Raw genomic sequence first — 19,219 nt, forward strand, 5'->3', positions numbered from 1 at the left:
AGAATAATTGGCAACTACTGCAGACCTTGGGGGTGATGTGATCATGATACCGTGTATAAGTTGCACTTTGCACAAATTTCAGCTGCCATACACTCTCCAAGGGTAGCTCCATGGAGATTGCATTGCAGTAGTCTGTGATGCACCCAAGTCATGAATAACTGTTATCAGATCGTGTGATCACTGCTCACAGGTCTACTCCCAGCATCGACCTCCTTCACCATGAATGTGGAATCCTTTTGTCAAGTCACCTAAACTAACTAGCCATCACATCTCACGACAGTGAGTCCCACAGGTTCATTATAAACACACACACACAAAATAGACAGAATGACAGTTTCCTCCTCTCCTTTTCCCAGGTCAGAGAATAGCAAGCAAGCAGGACTTTTGTTACAAGTGTTTTTTTTAATGTAATTCCCAAATACATCTGATATGACAATCGTACTTAAGTCTTCCAAAACACACGGGCATTGTCTGGTTTTGTTTTCTTAACTTGTCACTAGTTGGCTAACAACTTGAAGCAGAAAAGAAAATTCTAAAGTCTGTCTCTGGCCTAGCCAACCCTCCATCCCCTGGAAAACACCCGAAATGGGGATTTCTCCAGGCAGTTGCGGTGGAAGGAACAAAGTCCTGTGGCCCTTCTAGAATAAAACATGGGATTTCCTCTTTCTCGCCACAGGTGAGCCGTCTGAATCCAAAATGCCATCTCCATACATAGCTGCCAGATGTATTTATTTTTTTTTAAAAAAGAATGAACTCTGTGGGAAACTGTTTAAACATTCCATTGAACATTCACATTTCTAGAGAAACCAGCTAATGCTCGTCCCATTAGCTTTCTGGTACCTCCTTCAAATGCCATTCACACACACATGCCTTTGTTCACACATACGCATACATACCAAAGGGAACCCTCTTCAGCTCCGGATGTTCCAGGGGAAGCAGGCCAAAGGGACCCCCCCCCCAACACATACCTGCTATGCCGAGTAATCTCACTTTCACACTCTCATTTTTATGCTCAGCAACAGAATTCCATTCCCTGTTCTCGTTAACTGGTTTCAAAAGGTTTTGCCTTAACACAAGCTGAAAGTGATCCCCACGCCCCCCAAACATCTGCTCAAAGGTTACGTCTCATCAGACATCTGTTATTCAGTAGCTGGTCTGAAGCGTTCCTGTGTGGGGCGTTTCTCTCTCGGTGGGGGTGCAAATGGAAAAACGGGGAGGAGTTAAGGTGAAAATCTGGAGAGGACACAAATGCGCGTGCACACAGACTGGTGCCAAGGAACCTCCAGCTTTCTCTCTGCCCTGTGTCTTTAGTGAGCTGGCAGGTGGAAGAAAAAGAGGCAGAGGGGAATTCATGTAGCTGTTCGCTCCTTAGAAGTAGCAAAAAAGAGAAAAGACATACGGAGCTGGGAGAGTTTTTATGTTGTAGCAAGGGTGGGTAAGTAGCTGCCTTCCAGATGTTGTATGGCCTACACCCATTTCTCACCAATGGGAATTGTAGGCCAAAACATTTGGAAGGCCACAAGCCACCCAGCTGTGCATGCCGGAGGCAGTTTGGGAATAAAACCCTAGATGATTTCTGTGGTCTGTCTACTTGGGGTTCTACATTACAACGTCCTCTTCCTCTGCGGAAAAGATGGTGCAAAGTCTCTCAAGTTCAAAGGCAAGTCTGAAACTGACTCCACCTTTCCCAGCAGTGGACTCCACACCGTCTTTGTTCCGCACGGATCAGGCTTGGAAATGGGGAGAACAGAACAGCAGCCCAGATCCCGGAAATGAGGGGTTTTCCCCATTAGCAGCCACACAGTCCCGAAGTCTCGCCTGCCCCTGAGCTGGGAAGAGGGGCGGCCGTTCTGCCATTCCACTACCACTCTTGAGTGCATATGTTTTTGCCCAAAGGCGCTGCGCCAACTTTGGGCACCCACAAGCCTCTGATCAAGGGAAGTTAGAAGAGGTCCCCCGATTTAAACAGGGCACTTTGGGTTTAAAATTTTAGCCAGTTTTGCTGGTCGCACAGCTGACTTTTAGGCACAAGCTAAAGTTTTATGTTGACCAGGGGAACACACCCATGACGAATTTGTGTTTTGCAGCTGGCCTGGATCCGTAGAGCAACCCACGCCCGCTCACCCACTTCTAATCAGCTGTTAAGCACCTTGCCGAGGCCAGAAGGAAATAAAAAGGCTACTAAGAAGGAAAAAACAAAACCTGGTATATTAACACCTGTTTTATATATATATATCTATGTGTGGGTGTGGCGAGGGGAGGGGGGGGCGAGAGAGAGGTTTTTCTCTCCCTTAAATAGTAACAGAAAGAGAACAGTACAAAAACGGAAGGGGCCCACCTGGTCAAGACATGAGAGTTATCTTATTCAAAACCAAAATAAAAAAAGTTCTTGCCATGGTAGAAATCCAAAACAACAACGTAATAGTGATCAAAGGAAGGAAGGACCAGTTTGCAAAAAAAGACCCTCCACTCCAGAGTATAAAGTCTTGTCCAAACTCCACAAACGGCTTTCTCCATGGTGTCATTTTTCACCTCTGTGGGAAAACGGAAAAGGCCCAAAGAGACGCCCATCGGACCAGCAATGCTGCCATCTGCAAAGCCCTGCTGGGGCAAAAAGTTCGAAAAGGGAAAGGTCTTCCAGCTGAAATCCGGCTTCCCTGCAGGGGTGTTGGGAGAAGCAGAGACCTGGGTGGAAAGTGGTATGTGGGGGGGGGGCGTTCTTACAAAAGAATTCTGCATGGGAATGTTCCACGGTGGAGGCCCATGAGCTACTGGAGATGAGGGGGGCCAGGGAGAGAGACTGGGTGTCAGGACACGAGGCCCCACGGGCAAGCTGTGGCAAGTCTCAATGTGCCTTTTCCCCCACAATCGCAAGTGTGGGGGGGAAGAAAATGGTTTTTTTTCCTGCTCATCAATATGATGAGCATTTAAATGTCCCAAAACCACATTCAGCCAGTTTTGTCCAAAGTCCGCTGTGTTTTGCTTTTCTGTTTAATATGGAATCGATCAATCCAGCCCCTGCCCCCCAAAATCCATCTCACACACACACACGGGGAAAAAAACAAACAGAACAGAACAGGGATGCAAAGTTCTTGAATCTCGGCGCCTCCGTCGCAGTCTAGAGCAAGAGTTGGCCTGGGGCAGGGGTCCACAGAGGGGCCTGCTGGAGGGTGTTCATGGCAGCAGCTCTTGCAAACGGAGCGGATCGTGGCTGCTATGTGCTGCTGGCCATTTGCCCGTCCCCTTCATCAGTGGGACCTGCAACAGGGAATAAGGAGGACACTGTTCAGAGCAAGACTGTAAAACCACCGCTCACCTGTGGCATGAAGAAATTGGCTCCAGGCAACCAGGCAAAGACGGTTATTTTCCCATAATCACCTTCCTCGTTTATCTTACTGAATACTTTATGGCCTACTTGTCTTTATCAAAGAAGCAGGAGAAGGCGTTCCTCGCGGCCAAAATAGGACGCAAATGGCTCACCTAGCCTAGTCAAAATGGGCCAGCAGTTCCTGTAGATTTATTTGCCAGGAGTTAAAGGACAAACCCAAACTATTCCCCACCCCAATGAAACAAAAATGAAAACAGACCATTGCTTGGAAGGCTTTTGCTGGAACACAAAATCTAGTTTACGAGTTCTCAGTAGAGGTTCCTTTAAACCAGGGCTTTTGAGCTTCTAGTCCCAATCCAGCCCTCTGGCGTTCCCCATATGGACATGTGCCTTCCCCCCCAGCACTGAATGTTTGGTGGTTTCCTGGCTTTTGCACATCCCCCCCCCCCGCCCAATTCTGAAGAGTTGAAATGCCTCTCCTAAGGCACAGTTACCAGCAGTAAGAGCTTTGAGCTCAAACAGGCTGCTGTTTCTGGTGCTTCGGCTCCACCCCTTTTTGCCTTCAGCCCCACCCACCACCGGAATGTGGCTCCCGAGAGCTTTCAGCCTTTGGGCTGAAAGAGGTTCGACACCCCTGCTTCAAAAAGTAGGCAACCCCAAATGCAGGAACAATATTATTCAGAAGAAAGGAACAGAGAGATAATAACACCCCGCCGCCCCCCTCTGCCGGCTAGCTTTGGGATGCGCTCCTTCGCCCCTGCCATAACGAACTCCCTGATGAGGGCCAGCTGGCGCCAACATTGTCATCTTTTCGGCGCCACGTTAAGACCTCTCTCTTTTCCCAGGCATTTGGCAGCACATGATGAGTTTGAACTGTTCCTGGATGTGTCTTTAGTTATGACTGACAGTTCAAAGGTGTTTGCGTATATTGTCGGTCTGCTTCTCTGTAAATGGCTTTTAAACTTTGCATACTGTATTTCAAAATTCTGAAATCCGCCCAGAGCTTCAGCTATGGGGCAGTATAGAAATGAAATAAAGAAATAAAAATAAATAGGTATAAAAATGTAATTAATAATAATAATGAACTAACTGGCATCCTACTCCAGATCCCATGAGAAAAGAGATGACACAGGGACATCACACGTGGCTGAAATACATCTCTACGTATAACTGCCTGGCATCGTCTCCCTTCTTCCAAATTGTTCCCCACAATGCCACGCTGTCTCTGACCCACATCCTTGCTGTGATGAAGCCCCAGACCATGCCACCAAAATAAAAAGAAGACGCCCTCCCAAGGTTTCTCCCTCCCCACCTCCTGGCTAAATTCTAGACTGTCAGCTCCTAAGCAGTGGAGGCGGGGGTTCCGATGTCGGTGGGGTAGCAAACCCTCTCTGGGCTTCAGCTGGAACTCTAAAAGAGCTCTCCGAGGTGCAGACCACCAGCCTCCCCTGCTCCTCAGGCTTTGTTCTGGCATGGTGACAGTGCCATCGAAACCATAATATGGTTGGGGGCTCGCTTGGGCCAATTCTGCAGAAAAAACATCCCCCAGTAGCGCCGCGGAGCTCAGGAGGGGAAGGGAGCCAGCCACATCGATGGTTTCAGGGCTTTGGCACAGAGCATCCTGGGAAACCATTGGCTCACCACTTCCGGGCGATCCCGAGGGGGCAAGGCCATCATCATCGCTGTCTTCCTCGTTGGACTGGGTCACTTCCGGCTCCGGCACAGCAGTTTTGGCCTCTTGCTCCTGCTCCACGCGACTCCGCAGGGCCAAGATCCGGTGGTGCAAAGCCGCGTACAGCTGTCCTGTGTCTTTAGAACTTGCCTGAGGTTTGGAGAGGAGCAGAAGCTGACACTTCAGTCGTCCAGTGTCAGGGGTGATGCATCTCCCTAGGCAGGGGTGTACTAGCATTTTGGCCGAGGACTGCCTCGGGTGATACTAGGGACTAAACACCCACACAAAGGATTCCCTGGTGTTTGTCTTGCTTGTGCTAGCAAGGGAATCTCTTCCTTATCTCCAGCCATAGAATCATACAATAGTAGGGTTGGAAGGGGCCTACAAGGCCATCGAGTCCAACCCCCTGCTCAATGCAGGAATCCAAGTCAGAGCAGCCCTGACAGGTGGCTGTCCAGCCCCGTCTTGAACGCCTCCAGTGTGGGAGAGCCCGCCACCTCCCCAGGTAATTGGTTCCACTGTCGTATTGCTCTAACAGTCAGGAGGTTTTTCCTGATGTTCAGCCGGAATCTGGCTTCCTGGAACTTGAGCCCATGATTCCGTGTCCTGCACTCTGGGATGATGGAGAAGAGATCCTGGCCTTCCTCTCTGTGTCAACCTTTCAAGTTCAAAGTCACTCACCAAAGACAAGGAAGGGATTCCCTTCTTAGCACAGGGAAAGCCAGGCAGATTATTTTTGGCATTTTACTGACTGTACTTTTATACCCCCCAATGACCCAAGTTGTCGGGGGGGGGGGGCATACAATTAATTAAAAACAGAAAATACAAACATTAAAAAAAAGATCAGACCAGAATAAAATGGGAGATCAAACCGGCAGCAAAGAATAAAACCTTCCCCACACATAAAACCAAATTAAAAATCAGCACCAGAATAAAAACACTTTAAAAAATGGTTCTTAAAATGCCATTTTAAGAAAAAGAAGAAAAAGGTCTTCTCCCAATGCCGGAAAGAACATAACCAGGTGAGCCTCTCGCTCCAGTTTCTAGATGCAGGGGGTGGTGGTGCAATCTTTGCACCCCTGCGCCATGGCAAGATCAGACGGGAACGCACAGTGGTGACATGCAAGAACTTGGAGGGCTTTAAAAATGGGCTGGGCCAAATCACTGGAGGGGCAGATGCTTGTCAGCAGCTGCGAACCAAGATAGTAAGAATGGAAACTCCACAGAGAAACTCAGAGGCAGAGCAACAGGGCTTTGAAAGGTGATCGCCTTTGCTCATAATCGTGGGGCTGGCGGGCTTTCCGGAGGCATTTCTGGCTGGCCATTCCTGGAAACAGGTTGAGGGGCCCACTGAGAGTCAGCAGGGGTTCTTCTTCTTGTTGCTGTGATTTATTGCTTAGATTCAAACAGAGGAGGGTTCGACAAATTCTATCCGTGGTGGTTAGCCAAGACAGAGGTGTGGAACCTCTGTGTTCAGGGGCAGTTTACCTCAGACTATCAAATGCTGCTGGGGTGGAAGAATACGGGAGGATAGCTGACCTCCTACGCAGCTCATGGCTTCCTAGTGGGGCCGTCCTGCTGTCCACAGTCAGAAATGGCCACACTGGAGCAGAGAGACCACTTTTGCCCGATTGGGCAGGGCACATCTCATGTCAGAACCATCTAAGAATGCAGGACACCGCTCAGCGCCAGGAAGAGCTGTCACTAGGTGCTCTCTTTGAGGGCTTCTCAGGCTGGCTGCTCTGGGGAACAGGATGAAACCACAAATGCTTGGAAAGCTGATAAACCTCAGCTCTGTCCCAAAGCCTCCACCTGCAACCTGGTAAGTTGAGTACAGGGGACACACCACGTTTAGCAGACTCAGTGTTTAGAGACAGTGTCTCTCTGATGACCAGGGGCTGAGCAGACACTCCCACTCTAGGAGGATGTCCTCTAGGAGGGGCAATTCTCCCTTTGCCTCGTGCCTGGGCGTGGAAGTGTCAGAATGCTAGCTTTGGATGCCAGAAGACAGAATCCTGATCTCGCTGGGCGAGTGCTCAAGCACAGCACAGCAATTCTCAATGCCTGGGATGACTCCGGGGTTGAGATTTGCCAACTCAAGTTTGGGATCATGAATCGGCATTTAAAAAAAAATCACTAGAAGGATACTGGGGGATTAAGAGGTCTGTTAGTACCCGAGGGTAACAGGCTGTGTGTCTCCAATCATCAACTGACAGCGCAACCCTCAGCGTGTTTACACAGAAGTAAGTCCCCTGTGTTCAGTGGCACTCCCTCCCAGGTAAGGGTGTGTGGGGTAACAAGGATGACTTCCTTTCTTGGGGTGAAGCAGGGGAATCCCCCTGCCCCATATTACCGATATGAGGAAGACCTTGACTCCCTGGTCCTCCGTGTCCATGGCTGTGATCCGGATGCTTTTCTCACTGGCCTTATCGATCTGCATCTGCGCCCACAGCTTGGTGTTCAGGATCAACCGCAGGCTGCCCTGTGTTCGCATCACTAAGTTGGCGGGCGAGAGGAGAGGAAGACAGGCGGTTGGTTTGATCTGGGACTGTGGCGCTCAGAGACAACTGCTCGCACGCTCCTCTGGGGCATCCTGCGAGACGCCCCCAATGGGGACCCACGATCCCGCCGCCGCCACCTCCAGCCCAGCAGGCCACAACACCCAAAGAGAGGCCAGAGGGGCCCTCAAGCAGCCGGAGCCATCTCCTCTGCTGAGCACCCAGTTCCCTAAACTCAAACTACAGTATCTAAAAAAAGATATTGTAGAGCTGGAAAAAAGGCAGAAAAGAGTAACTAAAATGATCCAGGGGCTGGAGCATCTCTCCTATGAGGGCTGGTGGCAATAGCCGGGATTGTTTAACTTGGAAAAAAGGAGGGTCAGGGGAGACATGACAGAGGTCTGCAAAATGATGCCTGGTGTGGAGAATGTGGAGAGGGAGACATTTTTTTCCCTCTCAAAATACTAGAACCCCATGTGGTCATCCCATGAAGCTGATTGGTGGGAGATTCAGGACAGAGAAAAGGAAGTCCTCCTTCACACAGCGCAGAGTTAAACTATGGAACTCACTGCCACAGGATGTCATGATGGCCACTCATTTGGATGGCTTTAAAAGGGGGTTGGACAAATTCCTGGAAGAGAAGGCTATCGATGGCTACTAGTCCTGATGTCTATGTGTTACCTCCAGTAGCAGAGGCAGTCAGCCTATGAACACCAGTTGCTGGGGAACATGGGCGGGAGGGTGCTGTTGCGCTCATGCCCTGCTTGGCCACTGTGTGACCAGAATGCTGGACTAGATGGACTCTGGGTGTGATCCAGCAGGGCTCTTCTGATGTTCTTAACCCTGCTGTTGAAAAGGCAGCCTTTGCAGAGACCCCCTTCTGGAGCTCTCCAGATGTGTTGGGTGGCTGCCTGCATCAATCCTGCACCCAGCAGGCTTGGGGGGCAGCCACAGCCTGGTGCTCTTACCCAGGCGTGACTGCAGTGTCCCGTCGTCCGTGGATGCCATGTCATTCAGCCGCAGGAGCCCTCGGCCTCTTTCCACCCAGGACTGGGAGCTCTTGTCAAAGACAAACAACTTGCACTGAATCTGCAACAGAGAAAGTGGTGGGGATCTGTTTTGAGGAAGGGCAAGAGAGGGGGAAAGAAGGCTGCGGAGGCCAAAAATGCCGACTTGTTGGAGAAAGAGCATTCTAAGCCCTCCTAAAGCCCTGTGGCCGGGGACACAGGAGACGGTCTGTGTGAGCCCTTCTGTCTGATAAAGTGTGCTGTGTCCACAAAAGCTGATGCCACGACAGCCTGGCTGGCTACCACATCAAGCAGAACATTGGGCCAGATGGGCCTTGGGTCTGCCGCAGCAAACAGACAGACCAACCCAGGGAAAGGAAGCCCCTTTGGGTCAGGCCCTGCCAAGTGCAGGACGTGGAAGAGGCTGTGGCCGGCCCTATTCTAGCCCAGCTCCAACCCTGAAACGGGATGCGTGAGCTCAGAACATCCCCAGCAGGAGTTGCCCCCACCCACGCTCAGGATAGCTGTCAATTTCGGACGAATCCCGAAGCCCAGGCAGAACTGGGCCTCTTTGGTCTGGTTCTGTTGCTTCCCTGAGTTGACCCAGACTTCCCTCCAAATGCAACAGAATTGAACCCAGCCCAGAACGAAGCTTTGTGGAGCGACTTGTGTTAACCGAGTTCTGGGAGATGCAGAGAATTTTATTTTGCCTCCTGAGAAAAAAGCGTCTTTTACTTTTGTTTCTCCGAAAGTGTTGGGGTGGAGGGGGATGGAGGGAGTGCAGTTGAGTGACTGACAGGTCTGCCTTGTAATCCTAGGCCACCAGGGGCTCCAATCACTGTGCTTTGGGGAAGGGGCTGCTTTTCGACAGAAGTTGCAAGTTGAGTAAAGGGGTTATCTGCAGTGAGTTTGGGGGGTTTGATTGAAAACCTCCGAAGTGTGTGTGTGTGTGTGTAAGCACCGGGTCATTGCTGACCCCTAGAGGGATGCTGCTTTTGCTGGCATTTTCATGGCAGACTATAGCGGGGGGGGGGGGGTGTCCAACAGCACAAGAGGCGACTCTACACATGGACGTCACCAGATGGTCAATATCGAAATCAGATTGATTATGTCCTTTGCAGCCAAAGATGGAGAAGCTCCATACAGTCAGTAAAAACAAGACCTGGAGCTGACTGTGGCTCAGATCATGAGCTGCTTCTTGCAAAATTTCGGCTTAAATTGAAGAACGTCGGGAAAACCACTAAACCGTTCAGGTATGACCTAAATCATATCCCTGATGAATATACAGTGGAGGTGAGGAATAGATTTCAGGGATTAGACCTGATAGACAGAGTGCCTGTGGAACTATGGACGGAGGTCCGTAAGATTGTTCAGGAGGCAGCAACTCAATCCATCCCAAAGAAAAAGAAATGCAAGAAAGCCAAGTGGCTGTCTGATGAGGCTTTACAAGTAGCTGAGGAAAGAAGGGAAGCGAAAAGCAAGGGAGAAAGGGGAAGATATACCCAACTGAATGCAGAGTTCCAGAGAATAGCAAGGAGAGACAAGAAGGCCTTCTTAAATGAACAATGCAAAGAAATGGAGGAAAACAACAGAATGGGAAAGACTAGAGATCTCTTCAAGAAAATTGGAGATCTCAAGGGAACGTTTTGTGCAAAGACGGGCATGATAAAGGACAAAGAAGGCAGGGACCTAACAGAAGCAGATGAGATTAAGAAGAGGTGGCAAGAATACACAGAAGAACTATACAGGAAAGATCTGAATGTCCCTGATAGCCATGATAGTGCGGTCACTGAACTTGAGCCGGACATCCTCGAGAGTGAAGTCAAGTGGGCCTTAGGAAGCATTAGTAACAACAAAGCTAGCGGAGATGACAGTATTCCAGCCGAGCTATTTAAAATCCTAAAAGATGATGGTGTTACAGTGCTGCATTCAATATGCCAACAAATCTGGAACACTCAACAGTGGCCACAAGACTGGAAAAGGTCAGTTTACATTCCAATTCCAAAGAAGGGCAACGCCAAAGAGTGTTCAAACTACCGCACCATTGCGCTCATTTCACATGCCAGCAAGGTGATGCTCAAAATCCTACAAGCTAGGCTTCAGCAGTATGCGAACCGAGAACTAGCGGAAGTACAAGCTGGGTTTCGAAGAGGCAGAGGAACTAGAGATCAAATCGCCAACATTCGCTGCATCATGGAGAAAGCAAGAGAATTCCAGAAAAACGTCTATTTCTGCTTCATTGACTACGCTCAAGCCTTTGATTGTGTGGATCACAACAAACTGTGGCAAATTCTTAAAGTGATGGGAGTACCAGACCACCTTACCTGTCTCCTGAGAAACCTGTACGAGGGTCAAGAAGCAACAGTAAGAACCAGACATGGAACAACCGATTGGTTCAAAATTGGGAAAGGAGTACGACAAAGCTGCATATTGTCACCCTGCTTATTTAACTTATATGCAGAGTACATCATGAGAAATGCCGGGTTGGATGAATCAGAGGTCGGAATTAAGATTGCTGGGAGAATTATCAACAACCTCCGATATGCAGATGATACCACCCTAATGGCAGAAAGCGAAGAGGATCTCAAGAGCCTCTTGTTGAGGGTGAAAGAGGAGAGTGCAAAAGCTGGTTTGAAACTCAACATTAAAAAAACGAAGATCATGGCATCTGGCCCCATCACTTCCTGGCATATAGAAGGGGAAGAAATGGAAGCAGTGACAGATTTTACTTTCTTGGGCTCCAAGATCACCGCAGACAGTGACTGTAGCCATGAAATTAAAAGACGCTTGCTCCTTGGGAGGAAAGCTGTGGCAAACCTAGACAGCATAGTAAGAAGCAGAGACATCACCTTGCCGACAAAGGTCCGTCTAATCAAAGCTATGGTTTTCCCAGTAGTAATGTATGGCTGTGAGAGCTGGACTATAAGGAAGGCTGAGTGCCGAAGAATCGATGCTTTCGAACTGTGGTGCTGGAGAAGACTCTTACGAGTCCCCTGGACTGCAAGGAGGTCAAATCAGTCCATCCTAAAGGAAATCAACCCTGAGTGCTCATTGGAAGGACAGATACTGAAGCTGAAGCTGAAATATTTTGGCCACCTAATGCGAAGAGAAAACTCTCTGGAAAAGACCCTGATGCTGGGAAAGACTGAAGGCAAAAGGAGAAGGGGACGGCAGAGGATGAGATGGCTAGATAGCATCACGGATGCAATGAATATGAACTTGAGCACGCTCCAGGAGAGAGCGCAGGACAGGAAGGCCTGGCGTGCTCTGGTCCATGGGGTCACGAAGAGTCGGACACGACTGAACGACTGAACAACAACAATAGCGGGGTGGTTGGCCATGGCCTTCCCCAGTCGTGACTACCTTTCCCCTAGCAAACTGGGTACTCATTTTACCAACCTTGGAAGGATGGAAGGCTGAGTTGACCTCAGCCAGCTACCTGAGACCCGGCTACCACTCGGCGCCACACGAGGCTCACACGAGGTTGTGTGTGTGAGAGAGAGAGAATTCCCCCACTACACATCCCCACCTGCAAGCACATTTACCGGCACCCGGATGCCAACTTTCAGGGACACACAGATGAAATGCAAGAAAAACGGTCTCGGATGGTGCCCGAGACCAATGCCACCCTCTATAACACCCACTTACCTGCAGAACGTTGCTCTCCGCCTCCTCTCCTGTGATCACCTCCACCTTCTCCAAGAGACATTTCCTGGCTGTCGCCTTGGTGTAGGCTGCGGCAGATTCAGCCAGGGACTCGGAAATGTTATTGGCTGGACAGAAATTGGACAAGCTTATTTTGTGGGGAAGAAGGCCTGAATTCCACAACGCCACCCCATAGAAGGCGTTTTGCACACAGTCTGTGCTCCTCCTTCAAAAGCAGGACGACAAATGCTTTGCTTTCCCACTTTGCAGGTTTTGCACCAAGTCCAGCAGCAGCAGAGGCCAACAAAAGGGATTTGGCAAGAATTAGAGGGGCAGAAGAAAAAAAAAAGCCCACAACTAGGAAATATGGAAGCTAGGACCAATAAATAAATAAATAAATACTAACCTGCTGGGAGCTTAGTCAAGTTTCTAGTCCTTAGGCATGAGTTTGCTTCTTTTATTCATCCCAAGGCTTTATCTGGTATAAAGCCTTGGGATGAATAAAACTGTCACCTGCCAGGGGTGAGGAAGGAGCCATTTCTTACCACAAAGCCAACAAACTATTAAAATTACTACCTCAAGCAGTAGTACTACCAGTGTTACTGATGCTGTTTTAATACTGCACATATTTATTCATTTATTGCATTTATATCCCACCTTTTTTCCTCTTGCAAGGAATCCAAGGAGGCTTACACGATCCCCCTCCTCTCCATTTTATCCTCACAACAACAACCCTGTGAGGTAGGTTGGGCTGAGAACCTGTGACTGGCCTAAAGTCAGCCGGTGAGCTTCCATGGCCGAGTGGGGACTCGAACCCAGATCTCCTGGCTCCCAAAGTATACTAGCTATAAAAAGAATCCACACAACTAAATACAGCTCAGTATCAGCCAAAGCAATAAAGAACAGCAGAAATGCAAACCATGATTAACAAATCCAGACAACTGGTCAACAAGCTCCCCCCAAAACCAACAACAGAAGCATTATCAGCTTGACACCATTAGGAAGTACTAATCTAACTGGGATGATGAACATAGGTGATATATTCTAGACTTTAAATACTGAGGTTATCAGTTACTTCTCCTTTGAAACCGGGTGGCTGCAGCTTCTCCAGTATTTCCTGGGCACTAGCAAGACGTGCTTCTATCAACATTTAAGGGTACAATCCTTATTTAAGGGTACAATCATATGCATGTTTCGCCAGAAAAAAAGTCCTACAACTCCTGCATTCCCCAGCCAGCAATGCTGGCTGGGGAATGCTGGGAATTGTAGGACTTTTTTTCTGTCAAAACATGCATAGGATTGCCCCCCAAATAAATGGAACTCTTTGCTGTGACGCTGTGGAAGCCTTATTTCATTGCTTCCTGCCCATGGCTAGGTAAAGAACAAGAGAAGGACCTTGGGTCACTCCTTAAGTTCCCAGCGTAATGCAAAATGCCTCCCAATGGGTGCCGGGGGAGTAGCAGGCAGAGATTTCAGGCGCCACAAAAGCAGAATTTAGAATTCACCATGTTGCCTTCGAACTGGCATTTGGCGAGACATTCAGGCCCCAGGAGAGAAAAGAGGGAGGCCTCCTGTTTGTTTGTTTTTTTTTTTACCTTTTTCCGGCGTGGCTTCCTGCGACGAGGATTCAGAGCCAGAATCGCCGGCAGTGTTTTCCTTGTTGCTGTCCGTGCTGGCCTCACTCGATTTGGGTGGACTCTGAAAAAGGAGGAAAGGAGTGGATGCAAACCACCGCCACGGTGCTCAAGACGGCACGACAGGCGGCCTGTTTCATTATTACGTAGACTAGCGTCTTTTAGAACAATGGCGTGAGCTGGGGGAACCGCAGGGGCACACTTAGCTGAAAGTGCCTGCTTTGGAGTGCCTTGGGCTTAGCGCGTGGCCTGGTCACCTCTGCGGGAGTTTTTCTCAGTTGTGAGAGTCAGGTTTTGTGAGCCGATAGGTTTCTGTGGAGTTGCGTGTAAAGCTGGCACGTCTGACCACATAAATGATTCCTGTGTTGAGCAGGGAGTTGGTCTCCATGGTCTCATAAGCCCCTTCCAACCCTACTATTCTATGATTCTAAAGCATGTCTGCAAGGAAATGAGGCCATGCAGAAGTTGCCGCTTCTCTGCAAGATGGCCCCTGGGAAACCTGGGCCTTGCGTCAAAGCGTAGCCACCCTGGGGATGCCCCAACTCAGCACAGGTGGGGACCCGAAGATGGTGGCACGCCGTCTGCTACTTTTGTGCAAGGATCTACGGGGGCAGGCCCCGATCCAACCCTGGCATGGGAACAGGATCCTCAGCATATGGCCCAAAAGAAAATGCCACAAGGACGAAGCGGTGGTGTTTCCTGAGCCGCTCCCCTTGTTTCAGGGAGATGGGTAGCTGGGGTGCAGTCACCCCCACAAATCCATCATGAAGCCTTCCCTTCAGAGCCAGTACAGCGTCAGCCGAGGATCGGGGAGACCCAGGAGAAAACGCCTGCTTAGGCAGGAAGCTCGCTTGGGCGGGACAAGCACTCTCATTCTCTCTTGTGCCATCTGCCTGGGGGGCTGCTGGGAGGACAAAAAAGAGAGGGGAAGCCACTGATGTAGTCCTGAGCTCCTTTGGAGAGGGGAGATGATCAAAAAAGGTCTGCCAGGGGGGATCCACTCCCCGACCCCAGATCGTGGCGGCAGGGGGCAGAAGGCACCAGAATCCCTAGCATTCTGTGCCCTCCAACCTCTGGAGGTTTCAGGACCACACCGGTGGAAGGAAGAACATAGAAAGCTGCTGTACACTGTGTCAAACCAGCTTCCCTGAACCCGGCGCCCTCCCAACGTGTGGGACCACAACTCCCAGCCTAGCTGGGGATGCTGGGAGTTGTAGTCCAACATGTCGGGATGGCGCTGGGTTGGCGGAGGCTATGCTGGACCAACATCTTGTCTTCCCTTACACAGAGCGGTACCCCTTCCCCACAGAAGAGGCGGAAGGAAAAATCACCATGAGGAAAAGGATGATCACAGGCAGGAGGGAGGAAAGAGAAATAAGGTACTCAGCACCAGCTCAGTAGAAATGACCCTGCTTCCCACCCTCCGCCAAAATCTATACATCCCACCCCCCCTTTTTACTTCTCCCATTGCTTTTTTCTGTGGCTGGGGAAAAACAACGTACATGCCTGGAATGATCATTTTTTAAAAAATACTTTTTCCCCAGTGAGGATACAAATCCAACTTAAAGATGGGGGGGCAGGGGGAGTTGCAGAGGAACATCTGAAATTATGGGCGGACGAGGGGATGAAATGAGTCACCACACACTGAATGGTGCAACTCAGGGGAGGGCACCTTGGATCTGGCCCATAAGGCTGGCTGAGACTTGGGCTCCTTCCACAGGGCTGCCCGCTGGCCTGAAGGCGAAAGAGGGCCTTTGCGAGGAGAGGAATCCCCTCTGATCTGTGGTCAGAAATCATCAGGGGATACCACTTCCCCAAAGGGGAAGAGAAAACCCACACGGGGTGGATGTGGTTCCTCAACGTGCCCGTGGAGGGGGGGGGATGGCTCCAGGCCCCAATGTCATCTGGCCTGTGGGGGGGGGGTCATCCAGCATCCCCCCCCCCCCCCGGCAGCCTGCCTCTGCTGTATCCGGTCGCTCGGATGTGGGGTTTTGTGGAACAAGGAAGGTGCGGAAGGAAGACATCAGGGTGAATGAAGATGAAAGGAGGACGAAACGGGCCGACACTTACCAATACTCTCTCGCTCATGTTCTGCCCAAACACAAACTTGTTGCTAGAGGGGTCAGCGCTGTGCGCAGAGTTTTCTATGCTGGAGAGAAAGGAATGCTCCATTTTAGCGCGGTGGAAACGGGCGGTGGCAGCTTTGCCAGCGCCGGAAGCCGTCTCTTCACGCATGCACCCTGGAGGGAAAGGGCCGGGGGCCCCTGCCGAGACCGTGGCGGCCCCCGTGGGAGTGGCGGTGCTCTCCCCACCTGGAGCTGATATACTGCAGGAAGTAGTTTGTCGCCGAAGGTGTCTCGGAGCTGGGTAGCCGGGCGTTCTGTGTGTCGACGGGCTCGTCCCCTTCGTCTCCTAGCTGGGAGAAGAGGGAGGGTGCTGAGAAACAGAGAGGAGCATGTCCCCAACGGGCCTGAACGGGGACAAACAGGGAGCTGCCTCGTGCTGCCTTGTCAGAGCACTGGTCAAGCTAGACCCGTTTTGTCTGTTCTGACCAACAGCTGCTCTCCAGGGTTTGAGAAGGACCCGAGACGCTTTCATGGGAGGCGAGAGAGATTCCACCTCAGGGCGGTTGGGGGGGGGGGTGAGGAACCTCTTTCAGCCCACGGGTCACATTCCATTTCAGAGGAACTCTCAGGGGCTGCATTCCAGGGGTGGGCGGGGCCAAAGGCAGAGGCGGAGCCAAAACACATAACATTGTAGCGTAACGCTTTTGCTGCCCTTGGAGAGCACTTTCGGCCTTTCAGAAGGGGGGCGGGGGAACTGCACAAAAGCCGGAGACCAGCAATTCCCAGCTGAGCAGAGCAGAGCAGAGGAAGCTGCTCCAGCTGGTCCAGGGACTACAGAAGCAAGCAAGCTCCCAGAGAGCGAGCGACCAGAGCGAGCGGACAGGGGGAGCAAACAGGAGCTGGCCAGGGGAGTGGCAGTGGTAGAACAGACAAAGGAGACAAAGGCTAAGAGGCAAGAGGGCTGCAGGAAGCCCAGGGGGCTGCCCTTTATCCTTCTGAGTGGCTGTGAGAGCTCTCAGAAGCACCAGGTGCTTCTGAGAGCTCCAACTGAATTGGGGTGTGTGTGGCCTGAGTACTCCCAGCAGCTGAGCGGGAGGGAAGCTTCAGTCTGTTTCCCGCCTCCCAGCTGAGCAGAGCAGAGCAAGCTGCTCCAGGGACTACAGAAGCAAGCAAGCTCCCAGACAGTGAGCGACCACAGCGAGCGGACAGGGGGAGCAAACAGGAGTTGGCCAGGGGAGTTCGGCAGGGGCGGTCAAGGGGGAGACCCCTAACATTTTGTTTTATTTTTGAACTAACTTTTTTTCTCCATTTATTTGTCTTGTAACACACACTTCCACACCAGTGGGACTCTGCTTTTAACCTCTAGTGAGTAGAGGAGCAGGCACAGGCTAGTCTAGAACAGTCACAAAGCAAGACACAAAACAGGAAAAGAGGCTATGGAAGGACAAGACTCTCCAGTGGTGGTGACCTGCAAGGTGGGTGCCATGTTTGTTTTCTTGCCTGAGAACAACACGGCCTACACCTGCAACAAGTGCAAGTTGATCACGCTGCTGGAAGAGAAAGTAAGAGGACTGGAGCGGCGACTGTCGACCCTCCGGGGAATAAAAGAACACAAAGAGTTCTTGGACAAAATGGAGGAACTGCAGCAGCAAAGGGAAGACCAGAAGCTTGAAGAGCAACAGCAAGATGAGGCAGAAGTGAGAAATGCTGAGGTGAAGAAAAATGGAGTAGAGGATACTCCTTGGAAAAGGGTGACAGTTAGGAGAAGAAGAACTAGACACCACTCTGCACCAGTGGAAGCAGTGGAGCTGTGGAACCGATTCCAGGTACTTGCGGAGGAGACTGGAGGACGGCCTGCAGAGAAGAAAGCATGAAGAACTTCATCAGGAGGGCTTTAAACTGAATCCTACGGGGAAGGGAGATGTGATGTTGGGGTAACAATGGACGTAGGCGCGTGTACTGCAATGGAGAGAACAGCTCTGATAGAGCCCAATAATAGTCTTCAGACACATGTAGGAAGAAAGCCAGACTATGAAGCACATGGTCTTCGATGTCTATATACTAATGCCCAGAGTATGGGAAACAAACAGAATGAACTTGAACTCTTAATACAAGAGGGAAATTATGACTTGATAGGTATAACTGAGACTTGGTGGGTTGACTCTCATGACTGGAATACAGCAAATGAAGGATATAACTTGTTCAGAAAGAACAGGAGGAACGGAAAGGGAGGTGGGGTTGCACTATATGTTAAAAATACATATCTCTGCACAGAAATACAGGGGGAAGAGCTTGGTAGCCCCATCGAGAGCATCTGGGTTAAAATAAATGGAGCAAAAAATAAAAGGAACCTGGTGGTCGGAGTCTACTACCAGCCACCCAATCAAGGAAAAGACAAGGGTGAAACTTTTGAAAAGCAAATAGCCAATGTTTCAAGGAAGCATGATGTAGTAGTAATGGGGGACTTCAATTTCCCCACTATTTGTTGGGAGACCAATTCTGCAAAACATGGCTCCTCCAGGAAATTCCTGACTTGTGTGGCGGATAACTTCCTCCTACAGAAAGGAGAGGAAGGAACTAGAGGATCGGCTATCCTTGACTTGATCCTAACCAACAGAGATGACTTAGTGGAGAAAGTAGCAGTTACAGGAACTCTGGGGGAAAGTGACCATGTTATACTTGAGTTCTTGGTTCTAAGGGAAGCAAAAGCCGAGTGTAGCCAAACACATAGCCTGGATTTTAGGAAAGCTGATTTTAATAAACTCAGAACAATGATCAGGAAGGTCCCATGGCAAGTGACGCTAACGAGAAAAGGAGTCCAAGATGGGTGGGAGCTTTTAAAAAAGGAAATTCTCAAGGCACAATCACAAACAATTCCAACAAGAAGGTGGAAGACAACAGAAGAAGCCAATGTGGCCTCACAAAAAGCTTAGAGATGACCTGAAAACAAAAAAGGACACATATAGGAAGTGGAAGGAAGGCCAAGTAACAAAGGAAGAGTACAGGCAGGTAGCACAGAATTGTAGGGATGGCGTCAGGAAGGCTAAAGCTGAGAACGAGCTGAGGTTAGCGAGGGAGGCTAAAATCAACAAAAAGGCTTTCTTCAGCTACGTGCATAGTAAAAGGCAGAGGAAAGAAATGGTGGTTCAGCTATTAAATAAGGATGGCAAAACGATAACACATGACAAAGAAAAGGCAGAGGTGCTCAATTCCTACTTTGGCTCAGTCTTCTCCCAAAAGAGGGTCTATGACCCCCCGGCAAAGGTGAGGTACAGGCTGAAGGAGCAGGATTGCAGCTTGAGATCGATAGGCATATGGTCAAGGAACACCTAATGACTTGGAATGAGTTCAAATCTCCAGGGCCAGATG

At 50.1% G+C, this 19,219-nt stretch overlaps 1 protein-coding gene across 4 annotated transcripts in view; it reads right to left on the reverse strand.

Moving 5' to 3' along the window:
• Positions 1–382: 382 nt before the first annotated feature.
• LOC146333824 (ran-binding protein 3-like) overlaps positions 383–19,219 on the reverse strand; it is a 51,225-nt gene continuing 32,388 nt past the window's right edge. For all 4 annotated transcript variants that reach the window (XM_084825428.1, XM_084825427.1, XM_084825426.1 and 1 more), the window contains 8 exons: positions 16,097–16,200; positions 15,855–15,933; positions 13,746–13,848; positions 12,154–12,278; positions 8,467–8,587; positions 7,354–7,496; positions 4,970–5,150; positions 383–3,258 (listed from right to left, as the gene is read on the reverse strand). In XM_084825428.1, coding sequence (XP_084681554.1) covers positions 3,215–3,258; positions 4,970–5,150; positions 7,354–7,496; positions 8,467–8,587; positions 12,154–12,278; positions 13,746–13,848; positions 15,855–15,933; positions 16,097–16,200 — 900 coding nt within the window. In that variant the 3' untranslated portion in view covers positions 383–3,214. The remainder of the gene's footprint in view (positions 3,259–4,969; positions 5,151–7,353; positions 7,497–8,466; positions 8,588–12,153; positions 12,279–13,745; positions 13,849–15,854; positions 15,934–16,096; positions 16,201–19,219) is intronic.

The sequence above is a fragment of the Heloderma suspectum genome, chromosome Z (assembly GCF_057233095.1).
Source record: "Heloderma suspectum isolate Gila_16-S chromosome Z, 16-S_ref, whole genome shotgun sequence".
In the NCBI taxonomy this organism is placed as follows: Eukaryota; Metazoa; Chordata; class Lepidosauria; order Squamata; family Helodermatidae; genus Heloderma; species Heloderma suspectum.